Source organism: Rhineura floridana, chromosome 15 (assembly GCF_030035675.1).
Source record: "Rhineura floridana isolate rRhiFlo1 chromosome 15, rRhiFlo1.hap2, whole genome shotgun sequence".
In the NCBI taxonomy this organism is placed as follows: domain Eukaryota; kingdom Metazoa; phylum Chordata; class Lepidosauria; order Squamata; family Rhineuridae; genus Rhineura; species Rhineura floridana.
Genome location: NC_084494.1, coordinates 20,766,129 through 20,791,468, shown reverse-complemented (window position 1 = coordinate 20,791,468; position 25,340 = coordinate 20,766,129). Strand labels below are relative to the sequence as shown.

The 25,340-nt window shown below is 43.2% G+C and overlaps 1 protein-coding gene across 6 annotated transcripts in view; it reads right to left on the bottom strand.

Annotated features, from left to right (window-relative positions):
- Positions 1-25,340, bottom strand: part of PTPRU (protein tyrosine phosphatase receptor type U) — a 580,511-nt gene that overhangs the window by 42,838 nt on the left and 512,333 nt on the right. For all 6 annotated transcript variants that reach the window (XR_009759096.1, XM_061596132.1, XM_061596131.1 and 3 more), the window contains one exon: positions 8,640-8,780. Coding sequence is in view for 5 of the 6 variants with exons in the window: in XM_061596132.1 (XP_061452116.1) it covers positions 8,640-8,780 (141 nt within the window). In the remaining variant the exon portion in view is untranslated. The remainder of the gene's footprint in view (positions 1-8,639; positions 8,781-25,340) is intronic.

Sequence of the window (25,340 nt, the reverse complement as noted above, 5' to 3'; positions counted from 1 at the left end):
ACAGCTCAGGCCTTACCACATGGCAAATGTGTTTGAGAAATAATTGGTTATTAATAGGGGCTATAAATCTCTGTGCTCCCAATGCCTTCCACTCGGAGCTGTAATTTGGATATTAAAACTTCCATCGGCAAGGCATAGTTCAAGTGAGGGATATACCCTCTAAGTCACCTTTTCCAAGGCTGTTTTGTTGTAAAGGCTGATTTATTAGCTGTTGATGTTAAACTGGTAAACCTTTATAATCTGGTTACTAAAATAATAATAAATAATAATAAATTTTATTTTTCAACCGCCTATCTGTCCGGGTTAGGGACACTCTAGGCGACGAACAACAAGAATAAAAGCAATATATATACATCAATATAATCAAATTTTAAGCTAAAAAACCATTCATTAATTCAATTATAACGTAAATTAATCTGTCCCAATCTTGTAGGCCTGCCTGAACAGCCAGGTCTTCAAGGCTCGGCGATAGCTGGACAGGGAAGGAGCATGTCTGAGATCAAAAGGGAGAGAGTTCCAGAGGGTGGGGGCCACAACAGAGAAGGCCCTCTCTCTGGTCCGTACCAGCCTAGCTGTTCTCACCGGTGGGACCGAGAGAAGGTCTTGCGAGGCTGATCTCGTCAAGTGGCACAATCGGTGATTCTGGAGGCGTTCCTTCAGATATACTGGGCCGAAACCGTATAGGGTTTTAAAGGTCAACACCAACACCTTGAATTGGGCCCGGTAGACAACTGGTAGCCAGTGAAGATCTAATAACACTGGGATGATGTGATCCCAGCGACGGCTATGCGTAATCAAGCGTGCCGCCGCATTCTGTACCAGCTGTAGTTTCCGGACCGTTTTCAAGGGTAACCCCACGTAGAGCGCATTGCAGTAGTCTAAGCGAGAGGAGACCAGGGCATGTATCACCTGAGGGAGCAGATGAACAGGAAGATAGGGACGCAGTCTCCGTATCAGATGTAATTGATACCAAGCTGCCCGGCTCACTGCTGTAATCTGAGCCTCCATGGACAGCTGGGAGTCAAGTATGACCCCAAGACTGCAGACCTGGTCCTTCAGGGGTAAACTTACCCCATCAAGCATCAGGTCAGTAATTCCTAACTTCCTTTTATCTCCCACAAGTAATACCTCAGTCTTGTCGGGGTTCAGCTTCAGCCTTAGGCAGACATCCCTGAAGAATAAGATGCCCAGTGGGATGGGAAGAACAAGGTAATGAAGAAGTACTATAAGCAGAGAGTTGCACCAGAAGTCATATTGGGAGAGTGAAAGGTGTGTGCGGGTGTTGGGGATCTGAAACTATGGGTGCAGAGAAAAAAGTACAGAACTTTTCACACCATAAAAAGTGATAGGATACAAATATTCTTGTAGTTAATTATTTCACAGTTAACAAGCTTAAGAAGAGCTGTGCCAGATCAGGCCAAAGTCACACTTATAGTCCAGGATCCTGTTATCACAGTGGCCAACCCATGGAAAGCCTGCAAGCAGAACTCAAATGCAACAGTGCTCTTCTCATCTGCAATTCCCAGCAACTGGTACTCAGAGGCATACTGCCTCTTGACAGAGGAAGTAGAACATAGCCACTGAAGCTAGTAGCCACTGGCAGCCTTATCTCCCATGGATTTGTCTGTTCCTCTTTTAAAGTGATTCCAGTTGGAGACAATGTGATAAGTGATTCATGATAATACCTGTTCTGGTTTCAGTGCATGGAACATGAGATTCAAGGCAATGGAAGGGATTACAAAGGGCTGAACCATAATGCCCCTCTCTGTGCTTGGCCACTCTGTTTCCAGGCTGTGATGTTAGGGAGTGATCTTGTAAGGGCCCTGCAATTTTCATCCTGCTCATCAGTGTTCCCGATGGCCCTTCTCAGTTGCCCCCCCCTCTATTTTCCCCAGCCAGTCAGCAGAATGAAGGTAGAAAGTATTGCACTCTCTCTGAGTTGGCTTCAGAATCCATCAGGTAGTGAGATCTCATTGGTTAATTGGCATTGGAATGCAGCCAAACTGGAGTAGTGGCAGGAAAAATGAGGGGGGAAATTACACCCAGCAAGATGACGGAATGCAGTCACTGCCATGATCATGAACAAGTGGCAAAGGGAGTCTCTCTCTCTCTCTGGCCACTATCAAACCAGACATTTATTCCTCTATTATTTCACTTTAAACAGTCATATTTTCCCCCAAAGAAGTGCCGCCCTGGGCTCCTACAAGGAGGAAGGACGGGATACAAATCTAATAAATAATTCTCTCAATCCCCTAAGGAAGTTGCTTCAAGGCTAGGTATGCAGTATGGTCACCGAGCTTGAAAGACACTAAAGGAAGCATAACCGAGAAGGACTCTTTGGTGCCCAGAATCTTCCCATCCAGCCCTCTGCTGCTTTTAAGCAGCAGAATACTAATTTGGTGGCGGTGGTGGGAGAGGATGAACCACGGCTGCTCTTAAGACACCGCAACTACCTCTTTTCGGAGCTGAGACTGAGAAACAGGGGGAGGGGGAAAAGAATCCTAACTGCATTATAATGCTTTGGAAATAAGAGCTACTCTGAAGTCTGGGGAGAAAGTCAGGGTGTAGGAACGGCGGGGGGGAATGTGGTTCGGCTTGTATTTTAAGGCAAGTCTACTTGATTTGCGCTTCTTGAAGCAACATGGGAACTGAAAATAGCAACTAGGGCTGTGCACACTTGCCCTTATCTGCCCTGTGGCTCCAGTCTATAGGGGGGACATCAAGCCAACCTGTCCTCAGTTGAGCTGGGGACTACCTGCCCTGCTCAGACCACTCCCAAATAGGTTCAGGGGTGGGACGCATGTTTAATTAGGGTAAAAAAAACCTAATTAAATATCTGGAGGGGAGGGGAGGGGAAGGAGATGGTGCATCTCCTTCCCTCCCTGAGACCGACAGCTGGGTCAGTTTACACTGCGTGATGCTGTTTTGCAAGCGGATTTCCTGCAAAACAGCACCCTCCAGGATTGTTCTCTTGGCTCGCGCAAAACAGTACCCACAATTCTAGAGGATTGCTGCTTCTCCTCAGGTAGAAAGGAGAGCCGCAGCTGTTTCTTCTTCCTGTCTGATGTCCCACCCCCTGACAGCCCCAGGTCACTCTGGGTCATTGAATCCAACCTGTAGAGATCCATGGCTGTCAGAACCCGACTCAGCTGAGCCCCGAAAACGTCTGAATGGGCCCGATTTGGCTCAGGACTTGAGACTCAGCCAAATCCAGAGCACAGATTTAGCAGCTCTGCTTTGAAGTATGCACCTCTCTGAAGTTTGCAATACAATTCTCCAAACAAACAAAAAGCTGTACAAAAAGGTGAAATGCATATAAAAACTGCATGTAAGTGAAGACAGCACGCAAAAATGTATTGTGTTTGGGGGGGAAACGGCTTGCCAAAATATGTATATCAGGAAAAACCTGCATTTTAAACGTGTACGTTAGGAGGAATGTGCACTAAAATGCTGACAAATTGTTCTGAGGACTTTGTTTTCGGCCACAAACTGAAGCAGAACCATGGCAAACTAAATTTAAGATCGGAAATATGAGAAATGGAGAGAAATCAAAATTGACAGATTCCTGCATCCAGTAGAAGCTGGTCTACATGAGAGCAAATAGAGCCTTCACCTGCCCACCTACTGACATACAGCCAGCCCAGGAAGTAGCAGCGCTGGGCGTAAGCTTCCTTCTCCTTCGTTTCAGTATTGCCCCTTGTAGAACTGATCAGGGAGGAGGTTCGGGACAAAACTGGAAGGAGATGGCTCTCCCTCTCATAGGCTCTTGCTCTGACTGTCAGCGGTGTCCCTGCTTTACGCCCCACCAGTCCCAGAGAGTGCAAGCCACCACTGCCTCCATCCCTAGGATGAAGAGAACTCTGGAAGCTACCCTAAGAATAGAAAGAAAAGCTGGGAGCACCAGATCTAGCCATCCTGCACCACTGAACAGCTTTTTCCTCCTAAGTTTAAGCTTCCCAAGCTCTGACTCTGCCTTGGTGCAGCAGAGTTAGCTGCTTGGATTTCCCTCTATGTCAACTGCTTCCAGAGTTAATTTCACTCCTGAATAAACTCCCTCTGGCTTTGCAGAATTGCCGGGCTTCCTAGGTGCGGAACCACCAGGGATAATGTTTATTTTCTCATCCTGTTATTTAAGGACACAGCAGTCCTCTTTAACTCAGCAAGTGTGGCTGACAAAGGAATGCTCCCTGCACCTAAGGGATGCCTTTAATTCATTTCTCTGCTTACTTCCCCTGTCAGTGTTACAACTGTAGGTTTGGGTCATTTGCACTAAACTGTCTGATCTCGACTCATAAAATAATCCAGTTAATGAAGTCTTCTCCAGACATCCATTAAGACTCTGTAATACTAATTTTATGTTGAAAAAAGGAGGGAAACCAATACGTTTTCCAGGCAAATTAACATTACAGACTTGTAATGGCCTCTTAAAACTGCCGTGAACTTGACAATAATGCTTTAAGAACTCTGAGAAGGGAAAATCAGAGTTCCAAACCCTTCCAGGCATCCGTTTCCGACAGTTCCCTTTCGCACAGAGAAAATTTTGATGGCCAGAGAATGTCCTTATTATATTGTGCGGTTCTTGCTAATTCCTTTAAGTGAGCAAGATAGCATTGACATTAGGTTATTCCTAATTTCAAAATAAGCAAAAGAACTCTAGTGTTTCTAAAATAATTGTATTTGTTGCAATAATGACTGGAGCACACAATCCTTTCCAGTTAAACCCCCCAAAATAGTAGTTCCATGCAGGGAAGCCAACAGGATTTCCTGGGGCCGGAACACTGAATGTAGATTGGGCCCCCAACATTCCCACGCACTCCTATCTCTTGGCAAGAACTACTGTTTACATGCATATATTACCATATATTTTAAATACCTGATAATAACTACAATAGACAAAAATAGTCAAAGTATGTACAACATTGGTGACATAACCAACTCTTAGCCTAATCTACCTCACAGGGTTGTTGCAAAGAAAAAAGGGGGAGGGAGGCATATTTCTTTTGTTTCACAGCACTTAGAAACTTACTTTTTAAAAAATGAAAACTAAGAGTCTGGGGGCCCTGCTGGCCCCAGGTCCGGTAGAAACAGATCCTTTCTACCTGTCTGTTGGTGGCCCTGATTCCACGAGCATGCATGTAAATTATGGGCTCAATGTTTCACAGCTTAAAAGAACAATCCAAAAAGGCAAGCCACACCCACAAATACACACAACTTAGCAATATTTCTTCTGTTTCTCTGTAATGAGCAGAATTTTCCTCCCCATTTTCATGGGGGAAGGAATTTCGGTCCAGCTCTGTTTACCCCTTCACTTTTAAAACAGAAAAGAAATAACAAACTTTATAGTCCTGCTGGTGTGATCCAACTTAGGTCAGACCACGATCCTTGTGAGTCTCTATCCATGAGATCAGTACTATAAAGCAGAAGTTCTATAATTGTGGTCTGTTGACCACTAGTTGTCCCCAAGCTTCATTCAGATGGTCCATAGTATTCATTTCAACTGTGTTTTATTGATTCTTTTAGTGCTTATATTGTATTACAATTTGAATTCTAAAGGCCTGTATCAGAAGAAATGTCCTGCCCAGAGCCGAAGGATTCAGACTGAGGCGCAGTGATGTCTTTTTCTCTTGTTATTAAAGTTATGGTTACATCCAAAGCGGTGTGCTTCATTCACCTGCCTATTCTGACTCACTACTTTTCCTAACTATCCTAACTAAGCAGCCTCTGCAGCGTTTGGGGGAAGCTGACTCAGCACTGTGTCTTGGAAAGCACTGACTTATGTAGGGAAAGTTTTCACACATAAGCAGCGGCTCCGCCTGAGCTTCATCTTTTGAACATCTCTCTTTTCGCACCGCCTTGCACAGGGCGAGGGGGGGCGAGTCTCAGATGGCACATTGGACGGAGGGTTTCACTAGGTGACAGTGTGGGCTCTGGAAACCGAACACTGATTGGCTGGGAAGTGTTTGAAGCATCCAGCGGGGATTCCTGTGCAGCTGGGGATGCCACAATCAGGGAGTCACTTCCCAACTGCTCTGGTATGGAACTCGCGGGAGGGGCAGGAACCGCATCCATGGGTTGTTCCGCTGGGCAGGGGAGTTTGGGGTCTGCCTGGACCCTCCCCGCTACTCTCTCTTCCTCCCACTTCCCAAGGAACCTCGTCCTCATCTGACTCCACTGCCCGATCTAGCTCTCCCTCAGTCTGGGGCACAACAAGAAATTGCTGCCAAAATACTGAAGAATTTCCATGACAACTTTTAAAAAAATAAAAATAAAATGAAAACGTGATGTGGAGAATTGAACTTAAGACTGGGAAAATGAGAAATGGAGAGAAACCAAGATTCACCCATCACTAACCATGGGTGTTAATGTCTCTATGACTGCATAATAATGATGGTTATTGCGGCTCTATCAAGGTTCGATGTTCAAACTCATAATCTGTTCCTGGAAACAATGCAGAATAACCAGTTCAATTTCCTCAACTTTCAAGGTTTTGAAAAACATCACTGACACACTGTCATGTGTGTTCACTCAGAAGTAAGATCCACTGTATTCAATGGAGCTAACTTCCATGCAGAGAAATGCACAGGTCTGCAACTTTAGGCTTTGTGTTGCATTTATAGCAGCTTTATAGCTTCATTAAGGATTCCCAGCCATCCATTTCCCATCTATGTTAGCTGAAGTATTAAGGAAACCTAATATCTTCCAAATATTTATTTAGCCATTTTTGGAATGATGAGTGTTGCTTATAATACCGCTACTGCTATCAGTTAAGAGTTACATGAGTCAATCATGTCCTGTGTCAATTTAAAAAAGGCATATTTGGAGATAGTTAATTCAAGGAGGGAGAAATGTGTGAGGGGGTAGTTTGAAGACAAGGGAACTGGTTTTCCCATTCACTGTGGAAGCTGTGTTTGGATGCTTTCTAGTTTCGGGAAAGCTTTTCTGCTGCAAACTGTGGACTCTTGGGATCTGAAGTTTGCTTCTTGTGGTTATACTTGGGCTCTGGGCTTGCAAGACAGCCTTGGAAGCAAGCCCACAAAAGTTAGTAGTCTACAAAAAAAATCTACTTGCCTGCTATGGGCTGGCAGAAAAACCCAGACACATAGGAAGTTGCCTTATATTGTGTCAGACCAAATTGGGCCATCTAGCTCAGTACAGTGATTGGCAACAGCTTTGCAGGGTTTCAGTCAGCAGCTTTTCCCAGCTTTACCTTGAGACACCAGGGATAGAGTCTGGAACCATCTGCATGCAAGGCAGATGCTCTACCACTGAGCTATGGTCCTTCCATACCATATGGGGTCGCTCTGTCTTTCCCACAATAATCCAGCACACTTCTACATTGAGTATAGAAAAGGGGGTCTCTCTCCTCTTGCAGCCTGGTTAGTTCCTATGCTGGGTACAGATTTGGGATGGAATGTTCTGTCCCACTTGGGTCAGCCTGCTCACTCATCTGCATTTAATTCCCTGACATCTATGACTACCAGGCTACTGCTTAAATGCAAGGCTGTTATAAGAGTTCTACAGACTGGGGAAACTGGAAGCCTGAAAAGTCCTGGGCAGTGCTGAGAACTGCAGGACTGTTGTCACAATGGTTATTGTAGGCACACAGATTGCTGAGGATCACTCCTGATGATGATTTCATGGAGACAGAACTGATGACTGGCTAACCATCCCTTTAGTTCCATCAGCCATCAATTCATCAGTTCAGTCTTTAGTGTATCCAGATCAAATTGGTCTTTGGTTCAGTTCACGTTGGCCTTCAGTGGACTTCCAAAATATACTGTTATTTTGTCAAAACCACATTAACCAGGATTTTTCTCCCATATGGATATTTTGTGATCCAGAACTACCCTGTGTATTAGCCCATTTTATATTCTGAATCAGGGATGGGGAACCTTTGGTCCATCGAGGCTGGCCCATTTATGGCAAGTGGGGCACTGCCCTACCAACCTCAGTCTGCTCTGAGTCAGCCCCCGCCTGTTTGTCTTCTTACTAAAAGCCAGTGTTTTTTAGTGACAGTATTCACCAGTACAGAGTACCATCCCTTCTTTTATTGCTGTCCCTGTCAACCATTTTGTGTTGGCACCCACGGCACTTCTCTCAAGATACGAATGCAGGGGGCTCAGTTTTTACCAAAAAAAGTATGACACCAGTCCCTAGGTGTCAGCTTCCTCATTCTTAGTTTCACTATTACCCTTATAGAACTCAGCAGGGAAGAGGATGGGGACAAAACTAGAATTTAGTTGGCTTTGCCTCTTAATGGCTCTGGCTCCACCTGTTGTTTGCCCCCCGCCTTCTGCCCTACTAATCCCAGTGGGTCCCAACCACCACTGCCTTTGGCCCTCCAGAAGTTGGTGAACCACAACTCCCATCAGACCCAGCAAGCATGATCAATGTTAAGGTATGATGGGAGATGTAGGCCAGTGCCATCTGGAGGGCCAAAGTTTCCTCATTCCTGCTCTAAACGTTTGACTATTCCAATTTCATATCTCACTTAAATGCTTAATTCCACAGAGCGTGTGTGTTAGTTAAATGCAAGTGGACCAGACTGCCTTCTCAAAGGCAGCGTGACACATAAAGCAAACTCAAACAGAAACTCCCCTTCAAGAAACAACAGCAATAACCAGCCAGTTGTTACTCACCCAGGCAGAGTTGGACTGGTTGAGCTGGTTCAACATGATGATGGAGGTGCAGCCATAATCATATACCAGCCTCCAGAAGTCTGTGGTTGTGTTCTGCAGCGGGTGCAAGGTCACAATGAAAGCAGCACTCTTTGTGTAGCTCTAAAGGAGAACAAAGAGTCACAGAATAAGAGCACAGCAACAGAGGCAGGGGCCAGAGCAAAGCACAGCCAGCATCTCCAAGAGTAACTGGGAGGAAGATGAGGATCCAGGTTCTGAGATTCTAAAAGCAACGAAAAAATAAGGGATTGTGTGCAAGGTTAATAAAGTTCTCTTTGGCCAGGATATTCTGAAAAAAACATAAGTGAAACCAACAAGTGGTAGAAGGATGGCCACTTCTCTGCCATGATCAGACTGTTGCCTACTAAAGAACATGCTTCATTAAAACAGGCTAAATTACTTATGATTGTTCACCAGTTGTTTGAAACCTCAAGTGACAGCTATAGAATGTGAAACAGCCCTCTTTAATTGACCAAACGACATAGAATTTTCATAACCCTAGAAGCAATTTAAGGAAATTTAAGGAGCACCATTCATCAACACCAAACATGAGCTTTTAAAATATGGAAGCTGAACTGCCCAGACTTACTACTAGAGATGTGGAAGGAATTCTATTTGATTCACATTTAAAGCTGAATTTATCAAATTCACATTTTTCAAAACAATACAAAGACCAAAACACAGCCATTCTTCAACATTTTCACTTATCTGAATTTTGTGATGAAGTTCTCCAACCAAACTCCATTTACAAAAATGCATATATTAGGGAGAAATGCCAATAAAATATATATAGATTACTGAAAATAACATACAAACATGCATTCTATCAGGAGAAATTGCTTGCAAAAATGTGTACATTAGTCAAAACTGCATGCAGAAGGATTAGGAGAAATTCATACTAAAATGTTGAAGAATTTCTATGAGGATATTATGGGCTCCTCCCATTTCTTATGTATTGTTTACCCCCAAGATCCTTCATTAGCAAGATAAATACTATTATGCATTACGTATCAATGTATCAGTACAATGTGTTTCGTATAATCATTAGTATGAAGTCTGGTGTTAAAACGCTGTTTAAGAGGAAATGTCTTATACGGAGACACAGAAAATGTTAAGTTGCAGCAGCCAACTTAACTAGGCAGTCTGCCAGATAAGGGTAGCCGGAACTGATATGGGAATGGAATGTCCTCTCTGAAACACCTGCAAGGTCACTAAACTGACATACTTCAGCCTGAGTTGTGACCTCATGCAGCTACCTGTCAGATAACAGTCTGAGCTGTGGCATAGGTTATAGCCTTAAAACTCCTATAAAAGAAGGAAAGTTTAGACAATAAGCTACCCATCTTTCTGACTTCTCCAGTGTACTGCTACTGCTGATAGGCAATCTTTTGGACTTGGTCAAAGAAGACCTACCACTGGCAACATACTGCGGATGAGATAATGTTAATTTATTTTCTGGATAAGAACTGGATGATAGCCTTAAGATATACTGTAACTTGTTTGATTCTGACTTATTGGCTAAGGCCAACTATATATATATATATATATCCAGTTGTTTACCGGGCCCAATTGAAGGTGTTGGTTTTAACCTTTAAAGCCCTACACGGTTTTGGTCCAGTTTATCTAAAGGAACGCCTTCAGCATCACCAGATAGGCCGCCAAACGAGATCAGCCTCCCAAGACCTTCTCTCAGTCCCACCAGTCAAAACAGCTAAGCTGGTGCGGACCAGAGAGAGGGCATTTTCAATTGTGGCCCCCGCCCTCTGGAACTCTCTGTCTTATGATCTCCGCCATGCCCCCTCCCTGACAGGCTTCCGCCGAGAACTGAAAACATGGTTTTTTAGGCAGGCATTCGAGACCTCTGTCTAATTTAGTTTAAATTTTTGTATGATGGGGGTAGGTTTGGATTGAGTATACTTATTGTTGTTTTGTATTATATGTTATATTTTACTCTATGTTATATTTTAGTCTATGTACGCCGCCTAGAGTGGCCGTTAATTCGGCCAGATAGGTGGCCTAGAAATAAAATTTTATTTTATTATTATTATTATTATTATTATTATTATTATTATTATTATTATTATTATTATTATTATATGTATTCATGTAAAATGTTTAAGAAGTGTTGAGATGTTTAAGAAATAAATAATATAATCTGCCATTGAACTCCTATTATTTTCTTGAAATCTCCCAAGCCCCAAGAACTTTTGGGTGGAAATTCCAAGCATTAGCCTGCCTGTTCACATGACTGCTGTTGTAGACTCTGTAACTCATGTGAACACCACGTCTGACATATAAGGACTCTAAATAGGAAAAGGGGAAAGGGGAGAACATAAGAACCCTCTATCCTGTGCATTCATAAGAAAGAGATTGCCTTGCCAATTTCAAGGATTTTTTAAAAAATTATCCAATTGCTACAGAAATACAGTGAACTAAATTTCAGATTGGAAAAGTGAGAAACTAAGAGAACCAACACTGAGCATATCTTTCCATCCCTACTTACTAGTGGGTGATAGTCAATGTTAGTCATACTAAAAATGACTAACATTAGATATCACTCACTGTTCCCAGGGAAATCCTGGCTGAGCAATCACATCAGCAGTCCGGCTACTCTGCCATTTGAATCTTCTCGGTTGGCTTTGGCTCATATACATTTATACCCTGCCTGTCCTTTAAGGAGCTCAAGGCAATGTACATGATTCTCCACCTCCTTTATTCTTACAACAATCTTGTTAGGTAGATTAGGATGAGAGGTTCTAACTGACCCAAGGTCACCCTGTGCATTTTTTGGCTGAGTGGAAATTTGAATCTGGGCCTGCTCAGTCCTAGTTCAACACTATAGCCATTACACTACAGTGCCTTGTCAACAGTTGAAGGGGGTATGCGTATTGGCCAAAACCTAATGGAAAGGCAGTTAGAAACCCTAAAACCATTATTTAGGGACATTTGTTACGTGTTATACATATATATTTATGTATCTAGCGTACTTCTATTACACCTTATCAAGACCGTTTCCAAGATGATTTACAATAGCAAAAGTCAAAACCAAAAAACCATAAAAGCACAGTAATAATAATTAAACATAATAAATAAATAAAACCCAATCCATCAAAATCAGTATTAAAGTAGCAGACAAACACAAAGGGTGTCCCATCTGCATTGGACATTTAAAGCAGTATTATGCCACATTAAACACTCATGGCTTCTCCCAAAGCATCCTGGGAAGTATAGTTAATTAAGGGTGCTGAGAGCTGTTAGGAGGCCCTATATCCCTCACAGAGCTACAATTCCCAGAGTTCCCTGAGATGGGGGACTGACTGTTAAATGACTCTGGGAATTCTTTGGGAGAAGCCATGACTGTTTAAAGTGGTATAATACTGATTTAAATGTATAGTGCAGATGGGCCCTCAGAGTAGACCCACCGAAATTTATGAACCTAAGTTAATCAGGTCCATTAATTTCAGCAGCTCTACTCTGAGAAAGACTAACATTGGATACAACCCCGTATCAGTAGGTGACACATTAGAAGGGTATACAATTATGTATGGCATGGAGAAAGTGGACAGAGAAAACCTTTTCTCCCTCTTTCATAACACTAGAACTTGTAGACTTCCAAAGAAGCTGAATGTTGGAAGATTCAGGACAGACAAAAGAAAGTACTTCTTCACAAAGTGCATAGCTAAACTGCGGAACTCACTCCCACATGAGGCAGTAAAGGTAGGGTTGCCATATTCCAGTTCCACAAATCTGGGCAGGCTAATTTGCATATTATGTAAATTATTTGCATATTATTTGCATATTAATATTTGGATTGTCCAGTTGTTTTGTTTTTGTGCCTAGGAATTACCACCAAAAACTGGGGAAAGATGGGAGAAATCTTTTTTTTAAAAGCAACATTTTCAGCCTTAAATGCCTAGACTCTAGTTTCCAACACTATGGAGTATTTATTGATTGATTAAGAGGATTTATATCCTGCCCTTCTGCTGTTAAAAACAGAGCTCAGCACAGCTTACAAATATAATAAAAACAATAAAAATACACAATCAATATAAAAACATAATAAAAACACAAAATAGCAACAAACATAAAGTAAGTCTGGGCAGCAGTACGGTTAACCATACACGATATATTTCAAAGATGTGGTGGGTGGAGAAAAGCGAGAAGCCAAAATGTTAGGAAAAGGAGTCTTTCACACCACATGCTCAGTTGTAAATACTGTTGCAGCAAGTTTTACAAGTTCCTCCAGTATTCCACTGGTTCAGGCACTCAGACATTCAAAGTATCTGTATGTTTCTTAGATTTTATAAAAGTATAGCTTTGCTTAACTCAAAATTTATTCTCCCTTTGATCAACCACATCTACACAGGTTCCACCTCCATACTCAAAATGAAACTGGGCCTGGAAGTGTGCAACAACCCCACACATACCTTGCTAATTAGATTACCAATGCCAGGATGTCTGTCTTATTGACTACTCTCCTGCTCCCCCCCCCCCGGGCATCATGAAAGACCCAGTCCTGGGCTCAGAAACAAAATAAATATCTGGTCCTCTTCAAAGTATTGATAAGCCTCTTGTTTTAATTGAAATAATAATTATAAATTCTTGCTCTTATCACTAATGGGAGTTAATTATCTTGCATATACTGCTGTTGCTTCTATGGCTGTAACGGAGTGAGGTTAAAGATAAGTGAAATGCAAACAGGAAAAAAAAAACACAAAAGGCAGTATCACTTTCCTAAATGTAATACCATACCAACCACAAGAAGATTCCTGTGAGTAAGGCAGAAAACTCAGCATCCCACAACCAGTCAGGATTCATAAGCAAAAACCAAAAATATGATAAATGAAGAAATACTTATATAAGCATGACTATCAAATATATTTATTATTTACACAAACTGTAAAGATATTTATAGTGCAATCCTAGGTTTATTTATTCAGAAGCAAGTCCCAGTGTATTCAGTGGGGCCTACTCAAACAGGGGCAGAAATGCAACCTCAAGTGATAAGCAACATATGGGATTAGCATTGCTTTTACAAAAAGCAAGTATTGGGAAGGTTTTCAAAACACTGCCCAAGATCTGACTCCTGCACACAAGAGGAAAAGAAACTGAAATGTATATACTTACCCAATTTATGAGATTTTCAGATAAACGGGGGGGGGGAGAACCACCATTTTGTTTTCTAGACACTGCCTCAGGTCAATGAAACTGAAATAATCCTGGCTTTTCTGATTGGCTGCAATGCTCAACGGGCGCGGTTAAAGCTACGAAGTGCTAGTACTGTTTAAAGAAAGATTTAACAGTCGGGGGGCGGCTTACGTTTTTATGTATATCTCGAGAACCGGACCACATAAAAACTTAATTTTTAAAAAAAATTAAAGGTGAGAATCCGGGCCACCTAAGAGGCTAGCTGGGCGCTGGGTGGCATGCAAAGAATCCGGGTAAAACCCAGCTAACCGGGCAATATGGCAACCCTAAGTAAAGGCCACCAACCTGGATGGCTTTAAAAAAAGATTAGAGAAATAAATGGAGGATAAGGATATCAATGGCAACTAGCCATGATGACTATGCTCTGACCCCACTCTGAGAACAGGTTGCTGGACTAGTTGGGCTTTTGGCCTGATCCAGCAGGGCTGTTCTTATGTTCAGTTGCAGGTAGCAGGAAAGTGTGGATGGGGCTGTGTTATCGACCCAGCTCTCAATGCCATGCATCACTGCTAGTTGCCAAGTGGGAGAAGGGCAAGGGAGGAGGGAGTTTGGCACAGTACGGACACAGCACCAGGAGTGTTGGATGCTCTCTGTTATGTATATAAGCGGTTCCATTGGGGATCTTTGAGTGTGCTAAATCCTTTTTCAGCCTCAAAAATCAGAAGCTCTAATCTTAAATCATTTTGCAGCCTGATTGTTATAAGGCCTCTCTTAAGAGGAAAAAAAACCCTTCCACTGTGAGACAGTGCAGAGGCCCAATGTGGATCAGACTACACTGAAGGATGAATAAGTACAGATATATAAAAGTGTCTTATCCCCACTGAGGACCTCATTCCCAGCAAACACAAAGTGGGAGAAGGAGGAAAGGTGAAAAAAAGAGCCTCTGTCCATGAATATTGTTCAATGGAGAAAAAACCCCACACTTTCTGCTCTCAGATCTCTTTTTTTTGGGAGGGGAATAGAATTCAGTCACCTTTGATCTAAGAACAAGCATGAGAAATGTCTGCCCAATTGATCATTTTTCCCCCATAGGCAGTTATATGCTCTGGATAATAAGGGCACAGAAAGCAGCTCTCAGCTCTTAACCATTGTGCTGCCAGCTTGGCCTAGTGATATCATTTGTGGTTACAAAGCAGGGGAGGGAGGGACGGGAAGCAGAAAGATATACAAAAGCAAGCTAGGCACCTCCAAGCCTTATTTCTAACAAACATTTCCTAGGGAGGAGATAGACTGAAAGGAAGAAAAAGACCTTTAACCTCAAGGTATTATTTATTTATTTATTTATTTTATTACATTTCTAGACCGCCCTATAGCAGAAAGCTCTCAGGGCGGTGTACAACAAATAAAATCACAATTAAAATATGAGCAAGTGTGAAAAATATAACATGATAAAAATCCGAAATAGAATTGCCATGAGTTTATAAATTAAAATCCATATTGGGTTTAAAATTAAATTTAAAATGTTTAAAAAGCCTGGGCGAAAAGGTAGGTTTTTACCTGGCGCCGAAAAGATAACAAAGAAGGCACCAGGCGTATCTTGTCTGGGAGGGCATTCCATAGTTCGGGGGCCACCACCGAGAAGGCCCTAGATCTAGTTGTTGATCTCCAAGCCTCTTTATGAGTTGGGACCCGGAGAAGGGCCTTCGACATCGAGCGTAGTGAACGGGTAGGTACATAGCGAGAGAGGCGTTCCACCAGGTATTGCGGTCCGATGCCGTTTAGGGCTTTATAGGTAAGAACCAACACTTTGAATCTGGCCCGGAAACATATCGGTAGCCAGTGCAGCTGCGCCAGGACAGGTGTTATATGGTCAAATTTCTTTGTCCCAGTGAGAACTCTGGCCGCAGCATTTTGCACTAGCTGAAGTTTCCGAACCGTCTTCACAGGTAGACCCACGTAGAGTGCATTACAGTAGTCCAATCTAGAGGTTACCATAGCATGGATAACTGAGGCGAGATTCTCCCTGTCCAGATAGGGTCGTAGTTGGGCTACCAGCCGAAGCTGGTAGAATGCATTCCGTGCCACCGAGGCTACCTGAGCCTCAAGTGACAGGAGCGGATCTAATAAGACCCCCAAACTACGTACCTGCTCCTTTAGGGGGAGTGTAACCCCATCTAGGGCAGGTCGAACGTCAACCATCTGGGCAGAGGGCCCTCCCACCAACAGCATCTCAGTCTTGTTAGGATTGAGTTTCAGTTTATTAGCTCTCATCCAGCCCATTATCGTGGCCAGGCAGCGGTCTAGTACATCAACAGCCTCACCTGACGAAGATGAAAAGGAGTAGTAGAGCTGCGTATCATCAGCATATTGCTGGAAACGCACTCCAAAACTCCTGATGACCTCACCCAGCGGCTTCATATAGATATTGAAAAGCATGGGGGACAGAACTGAACCCTGTGGGACTCCATATTGGAGTACCCAGGGACTCGAGTAATGTTCCCCCAGCATCACCTTCTGGAGACGATTCCCGAGATAGGAGCAGAGCCACCGCCAAGCAGTGCCTCCCACTCCTAAATCCGTAAGTTGCTCCAGAAGGATACCATGGTCGATGGTATCAAACGCCGCTGAGAGATCAAGGAGAACCAACAGAGTTACACTCCCTCTGTCTTTCTCCCAACAGAGGTCATCATACAGGGCGACCAAGGCCGTTTCTGTACCAAACCCCGGCCGAAAGCCCGATTGAAATGGGTCCAGATAATCAGTTTCATCCAAGAGAGCCTGGAGTTGGCGAGCGACCACACGCTCTAGGACCTTGCCCAGGTAAAGACTTAGCAAGGCTTGCTAGTACTTCAAAAGAAGCAAGGGATTTTACAGGCATCTGCCAGAGAAGGAACAGACAATCCAAGGCTGAAGAGCTTGTCTTTGTCGGCTCTTTGCCTTCCTAAAGAGTCCTTAAAACAACACTTAGGAGCTCAAGTGGCAGGTTCCCTTCACTTAGAAAAGCTGCACTCACAGCTTTTTTTCAGTTTCTTTTGAACCCCATTACTGGGAATGATCTCGCTTTGAGTCCCTTTCTCCAGTCAGCCTGATGATTCAGATCAGCTTCTCCAGCAAATGTTTTTGTTTTAGCGTGCAGTTGGACACAAAATATGAAATTGGGGAAAAACTGTACGGTCAAAAAGCTGATTATGAACCTTTTGAAAAATTGGGGGGATTAGACGCATTAGGCATATGTGTCTATTTAGCACTCAAATGACAGGCATTGTCAGTGACAGCATGTATACAAATGCACAAAGGGTAGCTCCATTTTCATTAGGGATGGGGGAGAGAATTGATTCAGTTCGTATTTAAAGCCAAATGGATCAAATTTGCACTTTCCAGACCAACATGAGAACCAAAACACAGCTATCCTTTGATATTCACATGTATCCGAATTTTGCAATGCAGTTCTGTAACCAACAAATGTTTATAAAAATGCATAGATTCAAAGAAAGTGTGCATAAAAATGATTATAGTAGTGAAAATAGCATGCAAAATGTATTATATTGGGGGGAAATTGCTTGCAAACGTGCATGTCAGTCAAATTGCTGCAGAAATGTGGAGTACTGAATTTCAGACTGGAAAAATAAGAAATGGAGAGAACCCAAAATTGACAGATTCGCTGATTCCTATACTTAAAAAATGTCCAACCCATCTTAAAACAACTTCTTTTTGGCTGGGGCTTCCTGTTCAAAAAGGGGAGCACTTTTTGTGCCTGTTAGTTACTGAACTAAGGGAGATTCATAAATGAATCATCACTGGAGTAGGTAACTCCCACTGAGAAATTGCCACTGATAAAGGATGTAAGCAAGAGGCAAATAAAACGTTGTGTTTGTTTCCCTTTTTTTGTTTAAGTGTCGGGGTGTCTGATGACATATTTCTGCAGCTGGAAAATCTGCTGTAAAGAGAGTGAAACTGGACAAAGGGAATCTCCAGCCACATTTCTTATTTTACACATACTCCTTCTTAAAACCTATTGTTTTAAAAAATTAAATAGGCAGCAAAGTGGGAGGCAAATGATTGAAGAGCACCATCCTTTTCCTGGACTGTTTCTTAATGGAGAGACAAGCATAATTTGTTTCATACTTCAGCTCCACCACTTGCATGAAAGGATTTGTAGCAATTAGCTACCTGACTGGGAGAGAAAGAAGAGCAAGCGCAGGAAACTAAGAGAGGTGGTGTTAACTGATTAACTGGCACAGTTAAGTCAGTTACTGGAGTAAGCCTTTGGTGCTCTCTCCTCCTACAGACCACCAGGATCTGCCTAGCCTGTGTTGTATGGTACAGCCAAGCCCAACTAAGCTCAGGCTGGATGCACTACAAGACTCAGATTGTACTCTAGGGAACACAGAGCCATTAATTTGCTTCAGCAAGGAACAAGCTGAAACTGAGCCCCTATATAGTAGTAGTAGCAACAGCAGCTGCAGCCTAATTGTTAGCACCACCTGTGCTGCAACATGCTGCTCCACTTAAGGGGCCTTCTCCAGTAGTTTCCTGCTGCAACAGGGTGCAAGTTGGGGAGCTTCAGTTTTTTCTGGGTCTTCTGCTGTGGAGTCCTGAGGATGGTTGTGCTGCATCAGAGGGAGGGAGGGAGGGAGGGAGGGAGGGGGGGGCGGGCGGCGGCTGTTCATCTGAGAGCACTTCTGGGGATGGGCATGCATGCCCTTTCACTTCTGCTTCAGGGTCCTCATCCCCTGAAGATGAGGAATCTGATGCCAAAGTCATGACAGCCTGCCTCTTCCTCCCTGCAGTTGGAAGGTGAGGGGTTGCTTTCACACCTGACTTTTTAACAATGCCCTGGTCACTTCTTTTCAGCCCAGTTCAGACATTGCAACAAAACCTGGTTTTGCCCTTTGGGGCTGTGCCTTCAACTGATTTGCTCCCTCTTCCCCTCACATACTCTATATCTCACTCTCACTTCTTGGTTTGTGGTAGCCATCGTTTGCCATCACGTCTGAATTGAAGATACTATGGTTTGCCACAGACCAGTTTGCCTGTAAACCAGAAAGGGAAACCTGGTTCAATGCATGATTCCCCGCAGGCCTGCCCTAAGGCTGCCTAAGATAAAGGATAAACAATGCCTTCTCCCCATTCCACATACAGAAGCATAGAGACAGCACTTGTAATATTTAAGAGGAGGGAATTGCAAAAGGTAGGTGCCACAACAGTAAAGGTCCACTTCCTATGTTATGTGGAACAGACCTCCTGATGAGATGGGATCTGCAGGAGGCCCTCACCTCCTGTTGTATTTCTGTTTTAATGACATTATTTTTTTTGTACTATACATCACTTACAATCACTCCTTTATAAATGCTTTCAAATAAATAAAATGCCCAACAATACCATGGGGAAATGCCACAATGCAGTGGTGCTATCACTGGTGCCCACCACAGGCTGCCCTTCTGTATGTGTGTGTGTGGGAACCTGCTTACGTCAGAGAAGACCCACCACAGGAGGGAGCCTGGGGCACTGACCTAAGGACTCTGAAACCACAGCCTGACTGTGACATTTGTCTCAGGCCTATGCCTAGATGTACAGTAGTGCCCAGTTAAAGTGCCCATGAATAAAATGGGCAGCTGCCCCCCCCCAATGTCATATTCATAGGGCTCATTGGGTAAAAGAAAGGTTGGTTTGAAAAACAGCATCTATTGATTTTGGACAGCGAATGAGTGCATAGCACATCATGATCTAATCAAATCCTTTCATGCTTTGATGGCAAAAGACAAACCTACAAAAGAAGCCCTTTACCCTTGACAATTCCATTTCCTTTGAAGCTTTACATCATTCTCTGTTTTCAGAGCAATCTCCCCCAGCAAGTTGGCCTCTCTGACTAATTGAAGTAGGTCACTGATTATTTTAGCCCACCTACTTTTCTTTTCCTTTTTACCTGAAAACTGGCATTGTAGTTTTCACTCATTTGCATAAAGTGCTGCAGTCACTTCTATTGTGTGAACATAAGGATGGTGCATAAATGTATTCATTCTAGATGGGCTCTATTGTCTGGGCAGATGTGCTCTGAAAGTCAGAACAGGCACATTTGTATCTCATAAGAAGACCCACAGAGAGTACAAATCCAAACAAAGTTGGCCCTACTATTGCACAAAAAGAGGCAACCGTCTCAGCCAGCAGATACTGAGGAGCAGGAAATGGTGTCAAAGTATTCTAGCACAAAGAGCTGTGTGTACCATGGGGCCTGTCCAGCACACCCCAGCCTGGTGCCTCGAGGTGTGCCTGTCACCAGTGGCAAAGAAAAAAATCAACTGGTAATCCAGTTAAAGGCCACGTTTGCATCATACATTTATTCCACTATTATTCCACTTTAAACAGTCTTTGTTCCCCCCCCAAAAAAAAAATCCTGGGAAGGGTAGTTTGTGAAGAGCACTAAGAGTGTTAGGAGATGTCTATTCCCTCACAGAACTACAATTGCCAGAGGACTTATCCACATGGGAGAATTACTTTGTACTAAAGATGCTGTTTTTACCTCCATTCTGTATTTGCACTGTCCACAGTAAGGGCTCGATGCCAGCTGCAAACATGGTGTTTTCTATTCACACTGAGGGGAAGGATCAATCACGCAGTTTCCTAATGACCATACCCTCTAATTTAACATTTCCACTTCCTCTGGCTGCTTGGCAACCAAGCATGCTCAGTTTGTTCTACCAGCTGTAGTAAAATGTAAATGTACTGCCTTCAAGTCAATTCCAACTTATGGCGACCCTATGAATAGTGTTTTCATGGTAAGTGGTATTTAGAAGTGGTTTTACCATTGCCTTCTTCTGAGGTGAGAGGCAATGACTGGCCCAAGGTTACCCAGTGAGCTTCATGGAAGTGTGGGGATTTGAATCCTGGTCTCCCAGGTTGTAGTCCAACACTCTAACCACTACGCCACACTGGCTCTCGAAATGGAAATGGACTGCTTTCAAGTAGTGGCTAAGGTGTTGGACTATGACCTGGGAGACCAGGGTTCGAATCCCCACACACCCATGAAGCTCACTGGGTGACCTTGGGCCAGTCACTGCCTCTCAGCCTCAGAGGAATCTAGGGAGGCGATTGGACCCTTGGATGATAAGGGAGTCAAAGGTGTACTAAAGAACGATAAGGAGATTGCAGAGAAGCTAAATGAATTCTTTGCATATCACAGTGGAAGATATAGGGCAGATCCCTGAACCTGAACTAACATTTGCAGGAAGGGATTCTGAGGAACTGAGACAAATAGTGGTAACGAGAGAGGAAGTTCTAGGCTTAATGGACAATATAAAAACTGGCAAATCACCGGGCCCGGATGGCATCCACCCGAGAGTTCTCAAAGAACTCAGATGTGAAATTGCTGATCTGCTAACTAAAATATGTAACTTGTCCCTCGGGTCCTCCTCCGTGCCTGAGGACTGGAAAGTGGCAAATGTAACGCCAATCTTCAAAAAGGGATCCAGAGGGGATCCCGGAAATTACAGGCCAGTTAGCTTAACTTCTGTCCCTGGAAAACTAGTAGAAAGTATTATTAAAGCTAGATTAACTAAGCACATAGAAGAACAAGCCTTGCTGAAGCAGAGCCAGCATGGCTTCTGCAAGGGAAAGTCCTGTCTCAGTAACCTATTAGAATTCTTTGAGAGTGTCAACAAGCATATAGATAGACGTGATCCAGTGGACATAGTGTACTTAGACTTTCAAAAAGCTTTTGACAAGGTACCTCACCAAAGACTTCTGAGGAAACTTAGCAGTCATGGAATAAGAGGAGAGGTCCTCTTGTGGATAAGGAATTGGTTGAGAAGCAGAAAGCAGAGAGTAGGAATAAACAGACAGTTCTCCCAATGGAGGGCTGTAGAAAGTGGAGTCCCTCAAGGATCGGTATTGGGACCTGTACTTTTCAACTTGTTCATTAATGACCTAGAATTAGAAGTGAGCAGTGAAGTGGCCAAGTTTGCTGATGACACTAAATTGTTCAGGGTTGTTAAAACAAAAAGGGATTGCGAAGAGCTCCAAAAAGACCTCTCCAAACTGAGTGAATGGGCGGAAAAATGGCAAATGCAATTCAATATAAACAAGTGTAAAATTATGCATATTGGAGCAAAAAAACTGAATTTCACATATACGCTCATGGGGTCTGAACTGGCGGTGACTGACCAGGAGAGAGACCTCGGGGTTGTAGTGGACAGCACGATGAAAATGTCGACCCAGTGTGCGGCAGCTGTGAAAAAGGCAAATTCCATGCTAGCGATAATTAGGAAAGGTATTGAAAATAAAACAGCCGATATCATAATGCCGTTGTATAAATCTATGGTGCGGCCGCATTTGGAATACTGTGTACAGTTCTGGTCGCCTCATCTCAAAAAGGATATTATAGAGTTGGAAAAGGTTCAGAAGAGGGCGACCAGAATGATCAAGGGGATGGAGCGACTCCCTTAAGAGGAAAGGTTGCAGCATTTGGGGCTTTTTAGTTTAGAGAAAAGGCGGGTCAGAGGAGACATCATAGAAGTGTATAAAATTATGCATGGCATTGAGAAAGTGGATAGAGAAAAGTTCTTCCTGTCTCATAATACTAGAACTCGTGGACATTCAAAGAAGCTGAATGTTGGAAGATTCAGGACAGACAAAAGGAAGTACTTCTTTACTCACCGCATAGTTAAACTATGGAATTTGCTCCCACAAGATGCAGTAATGGCCACCAGCTTGGATGGCTTTAAAAGAAGATTAGACAAATTCATGGAGGACAGGGCTATCAATGGCTACTAGCTGTGATGGCTGTGCTCTGCCACCCTAGTCAGAGGCAGCATGCTTCTGAAAACCAGTTGCTGGAAGCCTCAGGAGGGGAGAGTGTTCTTGCACTCGGGTCCTGCTTGCGGGCTTCCCCCAGGCACCTGGTTGGCCACTGTGAGAACAGGATGCTGGACTAGATGGGCCACTGGCCTGATCCAGCAGGCTCTTCTTATGTTCTTATGAGGAAGGCAATGGTAAACCACCTCTGAATACCGCTTACCAGCTGCAGTAGGTTCCATTTTTTAAAAAAACCCACAACCCGAAAGTGTGATTATTTGTATAAATATGGAACTCTCTCCCAAATAATCTACGCCATGCCCCGTCTATAATGAGCTTCCGCCAGACCCTGAAGACCTGGTTTTTTAGGCAGGCTTTTGGAATGGGCTAGTTTTACTGTGTTTTTAAATTTTTAACTGTTTTATATACTGTTTTATCGTGTACGTCGCCCAGAGTGGCTGGCTATCCAGCCAGATGGGCGACTAACAAATCTCATAATAAATAAATAAATAAATAAATAAATATTTTCACTGGTTCGATACAGCTGAAATACAAATCTTTGTTTGAGCAGTGTTATGCTTCTGCGCATAAGTTAGGGGGGAAAGAAAAATAAGGCACCGTTTGCAACAATATAACAAAGGCTAGCAGAATGGGGGAGAGGAGCCGGAAGTTGCTTTTCTGCCTACAGGAAATAAAATGAACAAAGGGAGGAGGAAGGAGTCGGTGTGGAGAGGGGAATGACTGACACATCCGCCAAAAAGCATTGAAGCACAGTGTCTGTAAGCACTGGAGATACAGACTAAAGACTTTTTTCCTTCCCTTTTCATATTATCAGAGGATTAGATTTACAGGGGGAAAACTGCATGATAGCTTCTGTTTGCCAGTAACATCGTATGAACCATGAGAATTAAAAGATGTGAGTAGCACCAAACACATTCTAAACCACCATGTAGATGAGGCCAGAGTGGTTTTAATAGTCAGTCCCTCTTCACAGAGAACACTGAGAATTGCAGCTCCATGAGGAGAATAGGGAGTCTCCCAGTACCCTTCACAAACTGCAATTCCCAGGATTCTTTGGGGAAAGCCATGACTGTTTAAAGTGGAACAAATGTATGGTGTGAATGTGGTCAAAGTCTGTACATGGAATGGAAAGGTCTCAACGTCTTGTCCTTTCCTCCAGATAGCAAAATATCTTGGGCCAGCCATGAGACCAGAAACAGCTTTTCGTGTTTTGGAGTCTTGCCTTAGTGCTCTAAACACTATGGGTTGTATTCAGCTAAGTCCTGCTCAGAACAGACCCACAGAAATGAATGAACTTAAGCTGGTGATGTCTACTAACTTCAGTGGATCTACACTGAGCAGGTCTAGCATTGAATACCACCCTATGCTATTATAAATCTGAACGCAATGTGGGGAGGAACAGATCTTTTATTTCAAAGTAGTTTGTGGGGCTCTGCATTTCATTTAAAAATGAATCCCAGAGGTGCACGAGGGTCAAACGATATGTCAGTTCTACCTTTTTCTTTGAAAGTGCTTAAACTGACCACTTTTGTTTTGAAGAAAAAGAGCAGTTGCTGTGCCCCCCAAATCCAGAAGGCACCCCTGAACTGGATATGACATTCAAACATAGAAAACTGACTTAGGCCAAGTCAGAGCATTGGTCCATCGAGGTCAGTACTGCCAACAATGACTCACAGTGGATCTCCAGGATTCCAGGCAGGAGTTTTCCCACTATTAGCTGAGGTTGTGGGGGACTGAACAAGGAACCTTCTGCATGCAAAGCACTATCACTAATTATTGCTCTTCCCTCCATCGGTTTCCTCCCTTGCTGCTTTTGGCTCCTGAAGGTATTGTGTGCAAAACAACAACAACAAACAGCATCTTAAAGGAGAAAAAGCAGCTGGGGGTAGAGGGAACAGATAACTGAGAACAGGGAACTGGAGTGGGGTCTTGATCCATACTAGGGATGGAAAGATCTGTCAGTTTCAGTTCTCTCAGTTTCTTGTTTTTCCAATTTTGAATTCAGTTATCCACGTTTCTGAAAATATTCGCAAAAAACCCCAAAAGCTCACAAAAATTCTTCAGCATTTTAGTGTGAATTTCTCCTTAACGCTCATTGTTGTAGGCAATTTGGACTCAGATTTTTGCCAGCATTTTCTCCTAATATAACACAATTTTATATGTTATTTTCACTAATGTATTTATTTTTATGGGCATGTCCCCCTAATATATGCATTTTTGTCAGCATTGTTTGGTCAGACAACTGCATTGCATAATTTGAAAAAAAATATGCATTTTGAAGGATGGCTGTTTCTTTTTGAGCATTGTTTCTGGAAGTGTGAATTACGGAAATTTGCATTAAAATGAAAAGTGAACTAAATTTCTCCCCCATCCTTCCCAACATACGTGTGGAGGGAACAAGTGAAAAAGTTGCTTATCTGCTCCCTCTGCCTTGATACCACTTAGCTCCTGATGTTCTTGAGATAGGAATGTAGTGGCAGCTTCCAGCTCAGATGCTCTTGGCTCCCTCTTTTCCCTGTTCTTTGTTAGACATATTTACAATAACACAGCATGTCGGTTCAGCTCGTGCACTCATAAAAGAACTTCTGTGCATAATGGAATTTATTTCCCCTGGCTTGGAAAGGAAAAGGGACTGCAGGGGAGGAGAGAGATGAGAGACAGGAAGAATTGTTTAAGAAGCAGTTGCTGAATTTACATCACTGT